The sequence below is a fragment of the Narcine bancroftii genome, chromosome 4 (assembly GCF_036971445.1).
Source record: "Narcine bancroftii isolate sNarBan1 chromosome 4, sNarBan1.hap1, whole genome shotgun sequence".
NCBI lineage: Eukaryota > Metazoa > Chordata > Chondrichthyes > Torpediniformes > Narcinidae > Narcine > Narcine bancroftii.
Window position 1 is genome coordinate 104,059,098 of NC_091472.1, and position 19,271 is coordinate 104,078,368.

General features: G+C 40.1%; 1 protein-coding gene and 1 long non-coding RNA gene across 2 annotated transcripts in view; one reads left to right on the plus strand and one right to left on the minus strand.

The window, feature by feature from the left end:
- The window catches only part of LOC138760942 (uncharacterized), a 110,513-nt gene extending 93,006 nt beyond the window's left edge, over positions 1-17,507 (minus strand). Inside the window, exon 1 of the long non-coding RNA XR_011355985.1 lies at positions 17,422-17,507. This is a non-coding gene — a long non-coding RNA (uncharacterized lncRNA). The remainder of the gene's footprint in view (positions 1-17,421) is intronic.
- Positions 1-19,271, plus strand: part of esr1 (estrogen receptor 1) — a 259,140-nt gene that overhangs the window by 4,133 nt on the left and 235,736 nt on the right. Inside the window, exon 2 of the mRNA XM_069932330.1 lies at positions 14,901-15,097. Within this exon, the coding sequence (XP_069788431.1) occupies positions 14,901-15,097 (197 nt within the window). The remainder of the gene's footprint in view (positions 1-14,900; positions 15,098-19,271) is intronic.

Genomic DNA, 19,271 nt, shown 5'->3' on the forward strand with positions numbered 1-19,271 from the left:
TAAAGACTGAACAACAGGCTTTAATCCACAAAAACCTCCACAGAGCCAGGCTGGCTGTGGCTGCAGCAACTCAGTGTGAGGCCTCGGGAGGCCGGCACAGGCTTATATCCCGGAGGGTGATTGACACCCGACCAGGTGGGGCTTGATCCATTCAGGCCGATTGATTGGCAGCCGGCCAGGTATTGTCCTGTCCTCTTACACTCCTGCAGGTACAGAGGTTGCCCCCTGCAGTAGGCTGGTGGTGTACCACCACAACCTATTACTAATGCAGTCAGCTATCAGGGCTCCCTCCTCCTCTCCTGGCCCTCTGGAGAATACTGGGCAAATCTCAAGGAGATGCTCCCTTTGCAACATCCCCACTCTATCTGTACAGCCAATTGTTTGAAACCCGTGCCACTGGTTACTGGTCCTCCTGCCAGGGAACAGTTTTTGTCTTTCAGCTTCACAAAACTATTTCTGGACCCCAGATGTAAAAATTTGGTGAAAAAGTGCATGTCTGTTTGCGTGCTGGTCACAGAACTGATGTCCAATATATTGACGGTAGGATCAAACTGAAATGCAACAGGGGCAACAGCAGACAGAGCAGTAATAATAGTAAAACCTGCATCCAATATACTTGGGTAATAAATCGTCCTCTGTTGAAGTTTGTGTCGAGGCCAGTTGACTTGAATCTGTAGCTACACATACCAGACTAGTGCGTAATCCTGAACTGTTCCTTCCCCCGAAGAAGCACAGGGCCAACACAGAAGGGTCGGTCCTGCCAGGCCTGAGGAACCACGAGTAGAGTTGGCCCTCCTTCTGGCAATGATTGTGAGGAGCCAGCTTTGGGAGTACTCAAATCAATGCACCGACTCAGAATGGAGTTCCAGGAATTCGCTAGGGCGACAGAAGTCTTGCCTTAAAGATATGCAACTTCTTGCAAATTCAGTCATGAATTTTTAAAGAATTTTTTAAGGTAGCAGCAATAATAAAAAATGCTTTGCCACTGGATGCAGTATATGTTCCATTAATTTAACTATAGACAGTGTTAAGGGGTAGATGTTATAAGAAAATCAGAAATTGAACAGGAGTCAAGCCTGCTGCATCATTCAATATGATTATGGATGATCTGGCCTACCTGCCTTTTCCCCATACCCTTAATGTCTCTACTAATTAAGTATTTAATCAACTGTATCTTAAGTGCATTTAATGAAGCAGCTTCTACTGCTTCAGTGGGCAGAGAATGCCACAGATTCACTACTCTTTGGGAAAAGCAGTGCTTCCTCATCTCCATCTTAAATTTGCTCTCCCAAATCTAGAGGCTTAATCCCTTTGTTCTAGACTCATCTGCCAGTAGAAACAACTTTCCTGTCTCAATCTTATCTATCCCTTTCATAATTTTATATAAAATCCCCTTTCATTTTTCTGAATCCCAGCAAGTTTTGTCCCAGGTGACTCATAAACTACCCCTCTCATTTTTGGAGTCAACCTTGTGAACTTCCTCAGCAACATCTCCAAATATTCAATAATGTGAGAGTGTATAAAATGTGGGTGGAGTGATAAAACAAGGATAGTGTGGAAAATTGACCTTGCTGGCTGACAGAAAAATCAAGTAATGGATAGCTCACTCAAATGTAACTTCACCATAACTTGGGAATTGCCTGTGCAGAGCCTGCACTCAGTTTCTTTGTGCTGGCTGAAGAAGGGGCTTGACCGAATCTTGCTTACCCAATTATGAGCCAGTGACTCATCCTTTAATGTGACCATGGGGGTAGGAACAGACAGATTTGACAGTGATTTCTTTATGTAGTCTGACAACATTAATTGTTAATGACATACATGAAAAATACAGCTAAGTGATACCTGATGACCGAACATTTTTCAACTGCTTGAAGCTTGCTTAATGTCATTGGATGATAATGTGGTAAATTAGATCAGCAAGTTTGCAGATGACACAAAGATTGGAGGCATTGTGGACAGTGAAGAAGGGTTTCAAAGTTTGCACAGTGATCTGGATCAGATGGAAAAATGGGCTGCAAAATGGCAGAAGGAATTTAATGCAAACATTACGTTTTGGAAGCATAAAGTGTGGAAATTCTTGGTAAATGGTAGGGCACTGAGGAGTGCCATAGAACAGAGGGATCTGGGAGTAAAGGTACATTATTCCTTCAAAGTGGTGTCACAGGTAAAGAGATCTTTTGGCACAATGGCCTTCAAAAATCAAAGTATTCAATATAGGAGTTGGGATGTTATTGTAAAGTTGTCTAAGATCACAAGACAAAGGAACAGAACCAGGCCACTAGGCCCATCGAGTCTGTTCCCGTAAAACTACACTAAGCTACTCTACACTAGTTCCAATTTCTGGCATTTTCACCATATCTGTTGATGCCCTTACTAATGAGATACTTGTCTATTTCTTGTTTAAATACTCCCATTGATCTCACTTCCACTGCTGTATGCGGAAGTGAGTTCCACTGACAAAAAAAGTTCTTTCTAATCTCTGTTTTATATGGATAGCCTCTAAATTTCAAACTATGACCCCCTTGTCCTTGATTCACCCACCAAGGGAAATGTCTTACCCGCATCCACCCTATCGAAACCTTTCAAAACACGAAATTGCCTCTCTGAGATCTCCTCTCATTCTCCTATACTTCAATGAATACAACCCAAGAGCTGCCAAATGCTCCTCGTATGCCAGCCCTTGCATTCTGGGAATCATCCTAGTAAATCTCCTCTGCACCCTCTCCAACAACATCACATCCTTTCTAAGATAGGGAGCCCAAAACTGCACACAGTACTCCAAATGAGGCCTCACCAGTGCCCCATAGAGCCTCATCAACACATCTTTACTCTTGTACACTATTCCTCTTGAAATGAATGCCAACATAGCATTCGCTTTCTTCACTACCAATTTTACCTGGCCATTAACTTTTAGGTTTCCTTGCCTGAGGACATCCAGGCCCCTTTGCACATCCAAGGTCTGAATTTTCACCTCATCCAAACAGTATTCTGCCTGATTGTTTCCACTGCCAAAGTGTACAACTGTACAATTCTCTATGTTGAATTGTATCTGCCTTAATTTTGTCCAGTCTCCTAATCTGTCTATATCCTTCTGCAACTTTACGGTTTCCTCTACACTTCCTACTCCGCCACCTATCTTCGTCTCATCCGCAAATTTGGCCACAAAACCATTTATACCACAATCCAAATCATTACTATAAATTGTAAACAGCAATGGCCCCAATACTGACCCCTTTGGAACACCACAAGTTACAGGCAGCCATCCAGAATGAGAACCCTTAATTTCAACCTTTTGCTTCCTGCCTATCAGCCACTTCTCAATCCAGTTTAATAACTTCCCTGTAATTCCATGGGCCCTCATCTCATTTAGCAGCCTAATATGCAGCACCTTATCGAAAGCCTTTTGATAATATCCACAGCCTCTCCTTTGTCTATCCTACTTGAGATTTCTTCAAACAACTCTAATAGGTTGGTCAGGCAGGATCTATCCTTTAAAAAACCATGCTGACTTGGACCTATCCTGTCATGCTTCACCTCATCCTTGAGGATCGACTCTAATATCTTCCCAATCACTGATGTCAGACTAATCGGCCTATAGTTTCCTTTATTCTGTCTCCCACCTTTCTTAAACAGTGGAACCACATTTGCGACCTTCCATTCCTCTGGAATCTCTCCAGAGTCTATTGATTTCTGGAAGATCTTCACCAATGGATCTAAAATCTCCAAAGCCACCTCTTTCAAAACCTGCGGATGCACCTCATCCGGCCCAGGAGATTTATCAATCTTTAATCTGTTTAGTTTGCCTAGCACAATTTCTCTAGTAACCCTAACTGAATCTAACTCTACTCCCTGAAGCCTCTGTCTCTCCGGGATATTACTGATGTCTTCCACGGTGAAGACAGATGCATAATATTGATTAAGTTCCTCTGCCTTTATGACCCATTACAATTTCCCCAGCTTCATTTTCTATTGGTCCTATGTCAACATGTGTCTCTTTTATTTCTTATATTTTTAAAAAGCTCTTAGTATAATTTTTAATATTGTTAGCTAATCTCCTCTCATAGCTCATCTTTTCTTTCCGAATGACATTTTTTGTCTCTTTCTGTAATTGTCGAAAGGAATCCCAGTCCTAAGACACTGGTGAGGCTAAATTTGGAGCATCGTGCGCAGTTTTGGTCACCTAACTACAGGAAAGGTATCAATAAGATTGAAAGAGTGCGGATGTTGCCAGTACTTTAGGAACTGAATTACAGGGAAAGGTTAAAGAGGTTAGGACTTTATTCCTTGTGGTGTAGAAGAATGAAAGAGATTTGATGGAGATATAAAAATTATGAAAAGTATAGATAGAGTAAATACAAATAGATTTTGCCCATTGACATTAGGTGAGAAACAAACCAGAGGACATGAGTTAAGGGTGAAAAGGGATAAGTTTAAGGGGAAGATTAGGGGGATCTTCTTCACACAGTGAATAGTGGAAGTGTGAAACAAAGTGCCAGCTGCGTGGTTAATGTGGGGTTCATTTTTTTTTATTGGTTTAAACAAACATTTCCATAAGATGTATCTCAGATATTATACATATACACTATATATACATATTTGCCTCGATTCTCCACATATTTATTTGAGGTAAACACTTATAGATAGAAGAAGAAAGACAGAACAAGTGGAAGAAGAAAAATATATACAAGTAGGGAGTTTTTTTTTACAACATAATCATTGATTTGTAAGAATAAGGACAAGCCTATCAAGCATTATGCCGTTAAACCATTTTTCCCAGTATGAATCATATTGTTCCTATTTAACAGATGCTGTTATCTTCTGCATTTTATAAATGTCCATTATAATTGGGCTCTCCTGCGATAACCATTACTTGGTAAGAGTCTTTTCACTAGCTACCAACAGTATATTCATTAAATATTTATCTCTTTTCAACCATTCTTGAGGTATATAGCCAAAATATATGGATTTAGTACTTTCTAAGGGTATTTCACATTTAAAAATGTCTTGTAGGGCATTGTATATCCCCCTCCAATATTCTTTGATAACAGAGCAGTCCCAAAAAATATGGTAATGGTTTGCATTTTGATTTCCACAATTTCTTCAGCAAACAGGGAGGATACTATCATAATGGGATTTCTGAGAGGATGTAATAAAATATCTTATCAGATGTTTCCACCCAAACTCCCTCCATTTCTGTGAACTGGTCAATTCCATTGATACCTCCATATTATTGTCCATTCTTCCTCAAATATAGTTATCTCTCCTTCCTTTTCCCATTTTGTTTTAATGTATGAAGTCGAGTGTGTTTTAAGATTTGTCAGATCTTTATATTCAATTGAAATGATTTTTACTACCATTATCTGAATTATATGCTTCTAAACAGTTCTATCAAATGTGTACTTGGTTACATTTTTAACTCCCCTATTAACATAATGTCGCAACTGCAAATACCGATAAAAGTCATGTTTTTCTAATAAACATTTCTCTTTGAGCATTTCAAAACTGAATAGTCTTCCCTTTTATATTACAAAGAATTGCTATTCCTTTAGCTATCCAGTTCTTAAATCTAGGATCCAATTTATTCGACGTGAAATCTGAGTCATGTACACACCTTTTAAGAATTGCAATATCTCCCTCTAGTTTATATATTTTATAGTAGTTTTCCTTATTTTAAGAGTCCATTTCACCCATGGGTTATCAATACTATTTATGTATCTTTGTCAGTGACTATCAGCCAAAATTGCCTGTATGGGGATGGAAAGTATCTTCTCCTCAGTATCTTTCCACTGAGCATCATATGATAGGTTACACCAGCCTATCACAGCTCTCAACTGTGCTGCGAAATAATAATCTTTAAGAGAAGGTAGGCCCCATCCGCCCTTATCCTTGGCTAATTCCAATGTTTTGAGATAAAGTCTAGACCTTTTACCTTGCTATCTATATCTTGATAACATTTTATTTCTCGTGATAGCATTTTATGTGGGCTTCATTTTGACATTTAAGAAAAATTTGGACAGGTGCATGGATGGAGGGGTATGGAGGCATATGGACTGGGTGCAGGTCAGTTGGACTAGGCAGAATCATAGTTTGGCACAGATGAAGTGCTGAAGAGCGTGTTTCTGTGCTGTATTATTCTCTGGTTCTGTGGGAGCCTCTACTGGGATAAGATCATGGGTCTAGTGCAAGAAAGGCAAACATCCTCAGGACAGCAGAGCAAGTTGGCAAAAGGCCAAGGAGAAAAAATAATTAAGCAGCCATGATCCAATACTTACAGTAGGGAGGCCACGATTAACGTAGATAGAAATTGGTTCCGCAAGTGTTTTGGTTTTGAGATCAATGAATCAGAAAGCACATTTGAAACATGATAATTGTTAATTAAGATTCTGGGACTGACAGATTGTTGTTAACTCGGGAACATCCAGAGGAAATGTTGTGCAAATGAAATTATATGACAAGGAGCATTGGATATGAAGTAGTGGTTGAATAATATCTTGTTTGTAAACTGATTGGCCAAGATTTAAAGATTTGTACAGAGACCTGAAATACCTGATACCTTCTCTGGCTTTAACCTGATTACAATGTTGATAATGAAAGAATACACAAAGATACTGGAGGAACTCAGCAGGTCAGGCAGCATCCATTGGCAGTCACATAAGCAGTCGGCATTTTGGGCCTGAGCCCTTTTTCAGGAATGCCAAAGATCGGGTAAACACCCAAGTAAGGAGATGGAAGGTGTGCAGGAAGGGGAGAGGAGCACAGGCTTGCAGATGACAGGTGATTGCTGGTGGTAGGGGAAAGAAAAGAAAGCTGCTAAGAGGTAGAGGGGGCAGAGGGTTAAGAAAGATGCTCTCCCTGAAAAATACATCTTCTCAGAGAAAGAAGCCCCCATCTTCTGATTCGACTTTTGTCCAATCCATGGGATCTCTGATGAATGGCTCAGGCCTGAAACATTGACTGCCTGATGCTTTCCACGGATGCTGCTTGACTTCGGAGTTCCTCCAGCACTTTAGTGTATGGTTCCAGTCCTTTAGTGTATGGTTCCAGTCCTTTAGTGTATGGTTCCAGTTCTTTAGTGTATGGTTCCAGTTCTTTAGTGTATGGTTCCAGTTCTTTAGTGTATGGTTCCAGTCCTTTAGTGTATGGTTCCAGTCCTTTAGTGTATGGTTCCAGTTCTTTAGTGTATGGTTCCAGTCCTTTAGTGTATGGTTCCAGTCCTTTAGTGTATGGTTCCAGTCCTTTAGTGTATGGTTCCAGTTCTTTAGTGTATGGTTCCAGTTCTTTAGTGTATGGTTCCAGTCCTTTAGTGTATGGTTCCAGTTCTTTAGTGTATGGTTCCAGTCCTTTAGTGTATGGTTCCAGTCCTTTAGTGTATGGTTCCAGTTCTTTAGTGTATGGTTCCAGTTTTTTAGTGTATGGTTCCAGTTCTTTAGTGTATGGTTCCAAGTCTCTGTGTTCAATTTTGTCAAAGTTCCTCTCACCCAGAATGTGATGTCAGTGGAGTACAGGCTAATGTGCTGGAGCATGTTGAGGTTAAGAAAGAATAGGTGCTGGATCAGATTCAGACAGATAAGTTCCTGAGACTGGTTAAGTTATTCCCCAGGTTAATACAGGAAGCGAGGGAAAAGATATTGGCGATGATCCTGCCTGGCCATAGGGGAGATTATGGAGGATTGTAGAATGGCAAATGTAGTTCTCTTGTTCAAGATAGGGAATAAGGAGAATTATAGGGAATTATAGGCCAGTGAGTCTTACATCAATGGTATGCAAACTATTGGATTTATAAGCAGTCTTCTCAGGGATAGTCAGCATGGCTTTGTGAGGGGCAGGTAGTAGAGATGACAAAATAAATTGATAAAAATAGGGAGGTGGATGAAGTGCATATGGATTTTAGTGAAGCATTTTACAAGATCTCCCATGGTAGGCTCTTTCAGAAAGTCATAAGGCATGGAATCCATCGAAACTTGACTGTGTGGATTCAGAATTGGCTTGCCTGCAGAAAGCAGAGAGTAGGAGTAGATGGAATGTAATCTGCCTGGAGGTCAGTGACTAGTGGAGTTTTACAGGTTCTTAGACCTCTGCCCTTTGTGATTTTTATAAGTGACTTGGTTAAAGCAGTAGAAGTGTTGGTCAGTAAGTGTGCAGATGACACAAATGCTAGAGATGCTGTGGACAGTGTAGAAGGTTGTTGTAGGTGACAACAGGATATAGACAGGGTGCAGATTTAGTTGACAAAGTGGCAGATGGACTTCAACCCAGATAAGTGTGAAGTTGAAGGTCGAACTAGAAGACTGGTCAATGCCAGGATTCTTAACAGTGTGAAGAACAGAGAGGTCTTGGGGTCCAGGCCCATAGAACTCAAGAGCCGTGAGGTAATGTTGCAGCTGTATAAAACTCTGGTTAGACCACACTTGGAATATTGTGTTAAATTCTGGTCACCTCATTAAAAGAAAGGATGTGGAAGCTTTGGAGAGGAGATTTACTAGAATGTTTCCTGGATTGAAAAATATGTCTTAAGAAAGACCTTGGATGAGAAACAACATATTAGAGGTTTGCAGGATTATGAGGCATAGACAGGGTGGACAACCAGCCCCTTTTTCCCAGGGTGACTGGCCAATACAAGAAGATATCTGCTTAACATGAGTGGAAGAAAATATGTGGGAGTTTTTTTTATACTGAGAATGGTGGGTTCCTGGAATGCATTGCTAGAGGGTGGTGAGGGCTGGTACAATAGGAACATTTAAAAGACTCTTACATAGGCACATGGATATAAGAAAAATAGATGATTGAGGTAGGGAAGGGTTAGATTGTTGTGGAGTAGATTTCCATGGATCAGCACAACATCATTGACTGAAGGGATTGTAATGTGCTTGAGTGTTCTGTGTTCTAACTTTGTTGGTATTTTCATCCATATGTTGTTTCTAGTCTAATGCCAGTCATCTGTTTATTCCCCATCTAATTTGAATCCTTCTTTGCTAAGTCCTCGTAACTGTTCATATTTCTTAGAGAGTGATCTCAGTCTACTGCTTTAGAGGCTCTCAATGCCTCATCCAATTTAATCTCACTCTCTTGTTCCACAGAGCTTTTAATATGCTATTCAATCTCATCCTATCCTCTGCTCAATCTCCATAAATGTGCTGTCCAGTGTAATCCAGTCCTCTCTGCTCAATCATGATTCCCTGCAATATTCCTTCTTTTCCAATGCCCATGCTGAACCTTTCCTTTGATAATCTTTATGGATGGCACAATGGTAGAGCAGCCTCCTTACAGCACTGGTGGCCTGGGTTCAAAGTTTAAACAAAGATCAAAGTTTAGGTTTATTGCCAGAGCCCATACATGACATCACATACTGCCCTAAGATTTTTTTTCTTGTGGGCTAGGCAGAACTTCTACTTATTGGTAGTGCAAAAAAATGACTCAACCAAAGATACATATAAAAATTAAGAAATGTAAACAAACTGATTGTGCAATACAGAAAAAAAATATTCAATAATAAATAATGTACAAAGTAAGAGTCCTTAAATGAATCTCTGATTGAGTTTGTTGTTGAGGAGTCTGATAGTGGAGGGGTGGCAGCTGTACCAGAACCTGGTGGTGCAAGTCTTGTAGCACCTATACCTCTTTCCTAATGGAGACAGCAAAAATGGAGCATATCCTGGGTGGTGTGGATCCCTGATGATTGCTGGTGCTCTCCGATGGCAGTGTTCCATTTAGATTTTCTCAATGGTGGGCAGAGATTTGCCTGTGATGTATTGGGCTGTGTCCATTACCTTTTGCCAGGCTTTCCACTCAGAGGTATTGGTGTCTCTATATGAGGCCAAGATGCAGGTGGTCAGCACACTTTTCACTGCACATCTGTAGGTTTGCCAAGGTTTTCGATGTCATACGCAAACTCCTGAGGAAGTAGAGGCATTGACATGCTTTCTTCATGATGATATTAGTGTGTTGGGTTCAGGAAAAGTTCTCCAAGATAGTGACCCTCACGAATTTAAATTTTCTCCCCCTCTTCACCTTTGACATCCCAATGATCTCTGGATTGTACACCTCTGGTTTTCCCTTTGTAAAGTCAATAATCAGACTCATTGGTCTTGGTGACATTTAGTATGAGGTTGTTGTTAGTACACCATTCTGCCAAGTTTTCAATCTCCCTCCTGAATGCTGACTCATCACCCCTTTTAATACAACCCACTACCTGGGAACCATCAGCAAATTTATAAATGGTGTTGTTGTCATTCCGAGCCTCACAGTCATAGGTGTAAAGCAAACAGCCCTGTGGTGGAGATTGTGGAGGAGATGTTCTTACCAATCCTCACTGATTGGGGTCTGGAGGTGAGGAAATCCAGGATCCAATTACTTAATGGGGTCTTGAGTCCCAGGTATTGGAGTTTGTTGATGAGTTTTGAGGGGATGATGGTGTTAAAAGCCGAACTGTGTATGCATCTTTGCTGTCCAGGTGTTTCAGGACTTTATGTAGAGCAGTGAGATGGCATCTGCCATTGACCTGTTTCTGATGTAGGCAAATTTGAAATGATTTATCCAAATCAAAGCTTTGTTGTTATGAAGACCTTCATCTGCTCTCTCGTTAACCTCATGAGCTCCAACTTGTTGAATCCATTTCTCTCTGGCAAGTATTCCTCAGCCAAGTATTTATTCTCTTCTTCCTCACCAATAGGTTGTGAGGAGCAGTTCTGCATGTGTCAATAATGGGGTTGTTTCTCTCAATGTTGGTCACTCTCTATGGACACTTCTCACACCCTCTGCTCTGTCTCCTCTGATCCCTCTGCCCAGCTTCTTTCCCATTTTATATTAATTTTACCTTTATATCTTAGTCTGATAAAGGATCTAAGGCCAAAACATTGATTTACCATTTTACAGATGGATACTGTCAGACCTGCTGAGCTGCTTCTTCCAGCAAATCATTGCTTTCCCATCCTTATCTTTACACTCATTGCCTGAGCTTTTGCCTCCATAAATCTGATTCCATGCTACCGTTAGCCTGTGCTGTTATGGATGGTTTTTGGAAGATGGGAGGAGGCACAGATTTGGTTTGGTAAATTTGACCTTTCCTGCAATTGCTCCCAATGGATGTCACTGGTTGAATCAAGGTTGAGAATCTGAAGGCAACAAGTGAGGGTGGTGTAGTTGGTAGAGCTGCTGCCTCAAGATCGAGGGAGCTGAGTTTAATCCTCACCTCAGTCACTGTCCATGTGGAGTTTGTTTATCCTCCTGTAACCTCCTAGGTTTCCTCAGGCACCCTGGACTTGTTTTCCACTAGACCTGTTGTAACTCTCTGATCTAAGTGTTCAGTTTCAATTAAGTAGAAATCCCAGAACCTGGGCTTCTTTCTCTAGGAAGAAGGATGAAAGTTCTTTTTTTTTTTTAAACTTTATTTAAAATTTTATGACATGAATAAAATAAAAATTACATTTAAAGAAATAATAAAAAGTAAGATGATAAAAATTAGAATACTACATCATTAAACTACACAAATTAACCCCCCCAATAATTATAACACATTAATCGTCTAATTTAAAATTAGTCCAACCCTCCCCCCAAAATAAAGAGTGAAGAATTAATTAACAATGTTGTAAATAAAATATAAAAAACCCCACTTACAAAAAAAGGATAAAACTTAACAACAAAAAAATTACTAATAACAAAAAAAATCAATACTAAAATAATACCCTTAAACATATATTTAAATTAAACATAATACATGTATTTAACAAATGAAATCCACTTTGAAACTAAGTTCAAATATTAAAATCATATATCAACCACATATCTGTTATACAAAAAATCATAATTAATAATACATAAATACAGAATTTCCATTAATACCAAGTTTCCTTTATAATTCATCGAGAGAACAAAAACATCCCTTAGAAAAACAATCAGATAAACTTTTTATTCCCTTCCCCTCCCCTTATATAAAAAAAGAAAAAAAAAGATAAAAAAGTTCAAACTCTTATAAAATTCTCCATATTCTTCATTTATAACATCTTCAAAATTCTCTATCGAAATTAACTTAATTTTATTAAATTCTTCTCCCTCAATGTATTTGTACTTGGTTTTCTTCTTTTTTTTCTTATCACCTTTCCCCTCATCTTCCTCTTCATCTAATTCAACATCCTCAATTTTTGACTTATTATCTTCTGTGACATCATCCTCTTAAAAAAGAGAGAAAAAAGAGAAACCCCGCCAAAAAAAAAGAGAGAAAAAAAAGGAGAGAAAAAAACCTCCTAATTCCCTCTCAATTACAATCAGAAAACAAAAAGAGTTAAAAAAATTATTTATTTAAAAAAAAATAATAAAAAAACCTTCACTTCTTAACCCGAAAATTAAAAAGAAAAAAACAGGTCGGAGGTCACGACTACCTCCTCCTGTTTAAACCGCCCAAAGCGGTAACTCCCCCAAAATATTGGGTGTGAGATAATTCACAGGTAGCTGATGACTTCTGGAAACTAGTGCCCACCCAGTTCCCTCTCCCAACTCCCATTTCATTAAACTATCATCATTATTTAAACTATTTAAACTCTTCTCAAAAAAAAAGATAAAAGATTTATTTTTTTAAATCAACGTTACCACTTCGGTCACCATTGCTTCCATTTCTTTTAAAAATCTGGATCCTGATGAAAGTTCTTCTGATAAAGCTTTATAAAACTATGCAGCAGCTCAATAGGGTTGCTTCTACATGTGGGGAGTTCTTAACAAAGATGTATTAAATATAACAAGGTCATTGATAATTCATGTGAGATTCAGGAGAAAATTTTAACCCAGAGATGGTGACAATGTGGAATATGCTGGCTTGTTGCTTCTCTGATTGGAGGTCTGTGCCTCAGAGATTGGAGCTGCATCTACTGTTGTTTGCCATCTCTATAAACAATCTGGATGATAATGTGGCAAATTGGATCAGCAAGTTTGCAGATGCCACAAAGAATAGTGGTATAGTGGACAGTGAGGAAGGCTTTCAAAGCTTGTCGCGGGATTTGGACCAGATGGAAAAATGGGCTGAAAAATGGCAGAAAGAAGTTAATGCAGACAAGTGTGAGGCATTGCATTTTGGAAGGACAAATGTAGGAAATTCTCAGTAAATGGTAGGGAACTGAGGTGTGCAGTAAAACATAAGGGTCTGGGAATACAGATACATAGTTTCCTGAAAATGGCATCACCGATACATAGGGTTGCAAAGAGAGCTTTTGGCAAGTTGACTTACATAAATCAATGTATTGAGTGAGTGATAAAATTGTATAAGACATTGGTGAGGCCAAATTTGGAGTATTGCATGCATTTTGGTCACCTAACTACAGGAAAGATTGAAGTAAATGACAAAAGTCTGCGGACACTGTGATTGGAGTAAGAACACAAAGGTGGAAAAACTCAGCAGATCAAAGAATGTACTTCATATAGCAAAGATAAAGATGCATAACCAACATTTCGGGGTTGAGCCTTTCATCAAAGTATGATGAATGTAGAAGGCAATCAAACCAAATGGTTGGTGTGGGGGGGGGGGTTATGGGGTGGGGGTTGTGGGGTGGGGAGCTATATAAAATAAATCAGAGAGCAAAGGAGAACTGCTGCAGTATAGACAATCCTTGAAGAGAATTTGCAGTTTTGTAGTAGATAAGAGTAAAACTTGCAAATCTGCAGACACCGTGATTGAAATAAAAACACCTCCACAGCCTATCATTTTATTCAGGCACCTACCTACATTTTGCTCATACCTTGCTGAAAGGCTCAAGCCTGCAACATTGCTTATGTATTTTAATCTTTGCTATGTAAAGTACACTGTTTGACCTACTAAGTTTCTCAGTAGACTGAAAGAGTGCAGAGAAAATTGACAAGGATGTTGCCGGGTCTTGAGGAGCTGAGTTACAGAAAAGATTAAACAGGTTTGGACTTTATTCTCTGGAGAACAGAAGAATGAGGGTAGATTTGATAGAGGTATACAAAATCCTTCAGTGAATGGGTTGAGTCAATACAAGTCGACTTTTGCCACTGAGGTTGGGTGAGACAAGAACCAGAAGGCATTTGCTAAGGCTTACAGGGGAAAAGTTTAAAGAAAACATTAGGGAGAACTTTTCAACACAGAGAATGGTGGCAGCTGGGCTTCATTTTAACATTTTAGGAAAAAATTGGCAGGTACATGGATGAGAGAGGTAAGGAGGGATATGGTCTGGGTGCAGGTTAATGGGACATGGCAGTATAATAGTTTGGCACAAACTAGAAGGGCTGAAGGGCCTGTTTCTATTCTGTAGTGTTCCATGGTTCTATTGGTTGATGGGCTGGGGAGAGTCCAAGGACTGACAGGAAAAGGAACAAATGACAGTGGGAGAGATGATGAGAAAAGGGAGAGAGCAGGACCAAGTGAAGAAGAGAAGGTAGCAGTGGAAGAAGATCGGGGTTACCTACAACTGGAAAATTCAATAAGCCAAGTGGGTTTTTAATATTGGGATGGGGAGGGTTGCAGAATCCCCAATCCTTTGAAGGTCTTCACTTTTCTTCCCCTGGGCTCACAAGACTGCCTCAGTTTTATGTTTCCCATTGTATTTGCCTCTCCCACTAAACAGTTTTGCTCAAATTGTCTTTAATTTCTAGCAAAATGCTGACTCTCTGCCTGATGACTTCCACGTATTTCTGTATGCTAATTTTGATCTGTGTTCGACTATTGGTAATTCTGCAAAGTGTTTTGTTTTTGGTGCCCTTTAAACTATTCAAGTTGAACTGTTATAACCTTGCTGTGAAGCTACCACTCCTCACAAAGTGACCAATTCCTATTCCAGTGAGAGAGAATAGCCTTTCAGAGAGCCTGCAGTATGTGAACACCATTGCTTCCCTAACACGTGAAATCCCCTCATGCATGGTTCTTATCATACCTTTGTTTCCCTGTTGTTATTCTGCAGAATTAACAGCGATAGTCGACGCAGAGTTAACGACCAATTGTCCAGCACCAGTGAGCAAAGCAGCTCATCGACAGGTGCGCTGGAATCCAGCAAGGAAACACGGTACTGTGCGGTGTGCAGCGATTACGCTTCAGGATATCACTATGGAGTCTGGTCATGCGAAGGCTGCAAGGCCTTTTTCAAGAGAAGCATTCAAGGTAAAAGATTGACTATAATATCTTGGAACTGCTTGTCATGGTAACAAGCAGGGTTATTAAGCAGCAACTAGCTTGTGTAATCTTACATGTGTTTCCAGAAGTTTGCTTCCTGCATGGTAAATTGGGAACTGTCATATTGTTTTCCAAATGCATCTATCGCCTTGACAACAACAGTAAGCACAGATGCTGATCAATGCAAACACCCTTTACCAAGTCTCGTTCGAATCACTACACAATGCTTTCTTCTAATATTGCATGTAGTTTTAACAGCAGCCCAGCTTAGCAAGATGATATCTATTATTTGACCGGTGGTATGACTGATGTTAATTCACTGATTACAGGGAATATCCTGGCTTTTCAGACTGGAGTTCACAGCAAATCGCAGAATTGGTGGATGACCTCCTCTTCAAACATAGCCCCTCCGGTGTTGAATGCAGTATTGCGGAGTTATTGCAACTGTGGCATGTTGCAGAAGGATAGCTTGGAAGAGGGTTCTCCAGCAACAAGTGTTAATGCAGCTTAAAGCAGCTTTTTTTGAGGCAATATTTTGATACTCAGCGGCAAGATACCAAGCAAACGCAAAGCGCAGAAAATATGGTGAGATGGCAGCACGATTGGAGTCATTATCTGTCCCATGTTACGTACTGTTGATCCATTACCCCTGCTCGCCGATTATGCTAATCCTCCAGTGCCCACAAATCCTCTGTGTTTCAATGACAACTTTCTCCATTTTTGGGTTGTGTACTTTGGAGGCAACCATAGAATTTATTGCCTCTTCAATTTGCCATAAAGATTACCAAGACAAAAGTGCCCATTGACAGAAACCAAAGCATTTTAAATTTCCAGATCTCATACAAATAAATTCATTACAGGTATGTGATAGTACAGATTCTATCACCAATGTGTATATGTACAGATGGTAGTGTAGGATGACTGTGATTGGCTGAGAGTGTAACCACACCTACTGGCAGGTCTTAAAGGATTGCTCCTAGCCAGACCAGGTCATTCTGGACTGGTCGACCTACTTGTGATATGCTCCATTCTTTTAGTTAATAAAAGCCTTGGTTTGGATCCAACAAGTCTTTGGTTCTTTCGACGCGCATTACAAGGTAATAATATGTTGCTGAATTAAACGAAACAAAAGAATGAATGGATCACTCAATTAAATTTACATTTGAAAGCTGAACTTCAATTTTAGTCATTAACTCAAAGGATTGACATCTTAATCATGAAATAATTGAACGTTGCAACAGATTGAATGGTCACATCCTAGATTTTGATTGAAGTCTCTTTCACTTCAGGCATGGATATTTCCATCCTCTGATATCATCTTAATTTCTCCCTGATGAAAAACCACTGGTGATTTATTTTCTTCTGGACCTTTGCAACCCTGTAGTAAATCCTTCACTTTGAGGATCACTGGTCATGAGCAATCGAGGCCGGTAATGTAGCTTGCAAATATGGACGCACATTATGATTTTTCTTGAAACGCATTTCCACAGACGCATTTCCACAGCATGAAAATGCCCAGCTGCGCTAAAGGCAACACAAACTTTTATTCCCATTTATTTCACTTGCTGGTTCTTTTCTGGAACATGATGGAGCTTGAGGAAGTTATTATTTTCTTTTGATGCTCTGAGTTTGAAGTTTGTAGGACTATGGCTGTTTTATCACAAATATCTGGATGGTTGCATGACAGAAATGAAAGGAAGAGAGAACTTGCATTTATATAGCAACTTTTGTAATCTCAGGATGTCTCAGAGCACTTCACAGGCAACTGAGTATGGCAATGAAATGTACTCACTGTTAGAATGGAACCTGACAGACATATGAAATACCACAAGGAAATATTTCCAGTGGTGCTATCTGGGGAGCACGTCAGTTAGAAAATTGGGAGAACTCCTTTCATCTTTTTTGAATAATGTCAGGGTTCTGGGAGTTCCAAAACCAAAGGAATGGCCATGAAGTTCAAGTACCACAAAATACCCAGTGCAGTGAGAAGGGTTCTTCTGCGAACAGACTAACAGATGATCTCTAGCATTCATACAGAAGTGTTATGAGCACAATTTACAAAGTATAGGATTGCAATGAAAAGGAAGACCAAGTGTGAGAGCACTCTTATGGGGTTCACTCAGGAGCCTAATGACTGTCTTTAAGCCTGTTGATGTGCCCTTTCACACTCTTGAGCCCTCTCCCTGATGGAAGGAGGGAGAAGAGAGTGTGTCCAGGGTGTGATGGGTCCTTCAGTATATCGGCTGTCTTTCCTAAGCAAAGCCCAAATTGCATTAATTACTCTGGTCACATTCCAGCACCTGTAAACTTACCCACTTTCTCACCACTTCCAGAGGTTTTTGTCTGCTGTATTGTTCTCTCTGATGAGCTCCAAAACATTCTGTGTAGTAATCACTACTGTTACCGACAAAACAGAGAAACAAGGTTGTTGATTGTGACTCAGTACAAAGGGCAAAACCACACTTGAAATGAGCAAACATTAAAGTGCAACCCAGCAAGAGTGGCACTTTGTGGCCAATGTTAATGACTCAAGATGGTCTGTTGCACTGGTCCATGAGACTGCTCTCATTTGATGTTTGCATCATGCTATGCTTATTGAGAAATAGATTGATACATTTGTGGCGGAGCACTCACTGTTGTTAGTGGAGATGAGATAGCTAGACTGACCTTGAGGTAGGAGAGAACATTCTGTATGCAGTGTGAGCCTCTGCCAGGGAAGACAGCAAAAAATGAATCATGAGGGAGGGTTAATATGAAAAGGGGAGACAGCAGAACACTGTTTCAGTGACACGTATAAACTGTGCTGATTTACAAAGGGCAGGGATGCTGACAGGCTTTCTTTCATAGAAATTAGTTCGCTTTCTTAGAGGTTGAAATTTTATCAACAGAGTTGTGGACCTCTTAAATCTCCTCTCTTAATAAACCATATTCTCTTCCACTATGTCCAAGCTCAGCAACACTGTATCCCTGTATCTCAGCTGCCTTGTATCTGAAATGCTCATAGAGCTGCAGAGCCCTCCAGAGCCTCTTTGATACCGCTCTTTTCCTCCTCCACATTCACTCCCTGCCCCAGATCCTGCTGCCTTTTCTGGTTGGGACACTCCCCTCCTGGTGGCCCCATTACATAGCCAAAGCAGCATCAGTCCTTCTTTCTGGAATGTTGTCACTAAACATGTTTCCTTTCATCTTCTCCTCATCTTGAAATCTTTCTCGGTCTCCATATTTTTTTAACCAAACCTCCAGGCCACATGCCCATTTCAGCTTTTTGTCTGATACCTTCCTCCTTATGTCCCTGTACATTTTTTGAAATCTCTTTTAATAACGTCGCCACTCACATTCATTCATTTATCCGTCAAACCTGTCAGTTTAAACTAACCACATTTCAAGATATGCCTTCTGATTTAAATAACAACGACTTAGTCTTGAACTGCCACTGAGCTATCTTTATAAACCCCCATGTTTTCCCTGTAGCCCCATTAAAGCACCTTGAGGATTCATTCAGAATGCTCCATTGCAAATTTTTCCAATGTAAAATGCCAATGCCTGTGACAAGACCATAGGTGAGCTCAGTACGATAAAGAGGGACAGATGGGAGATGAAAAAGGACGTAGTTAGTCCTTGCTTCCTGAACAATAACTTCATTCTTTTGATGTTCTGCTTGCAGAAAGTATAATAATTTGGGCACAGCAAAACCTTCAGAAAAAGTGCTAAGTCCCAGCCCCATAAACACTGGGGCTGCAAGGGCAGATCAGAGACAGGCTCTTCTGCAATGCAAGCATTATCTCCTGATTTCCCAAAAGCCTCACCATCTCCTGCAAGGCACAAATCAGGAATGGGGCACTGTTCCAGGATAAAGCAGTGAACTAGTACAAGATTTCTGATTGGATATTGAATGTTCCTTGACTTGCTTAAAATGTCTACTAAAATGGGACCTTGCAATCATGGTTCATTGAAAAATTGAGATCAGGTTGATTTATACTTGCAGTGGCAAAATTTGACAAATCAATGTAATGGTATTTATGCAATCATAACTATTAACTGGGAAATAATATACAACACTAATACGAGACACACTGAGACTGGAGATGCTCGAATCTGGAGCAACACACAGTCCGCTGAAGGAACTCAATGGGTTGAGCAGCATTTGTGGGAGTAGGGTAAG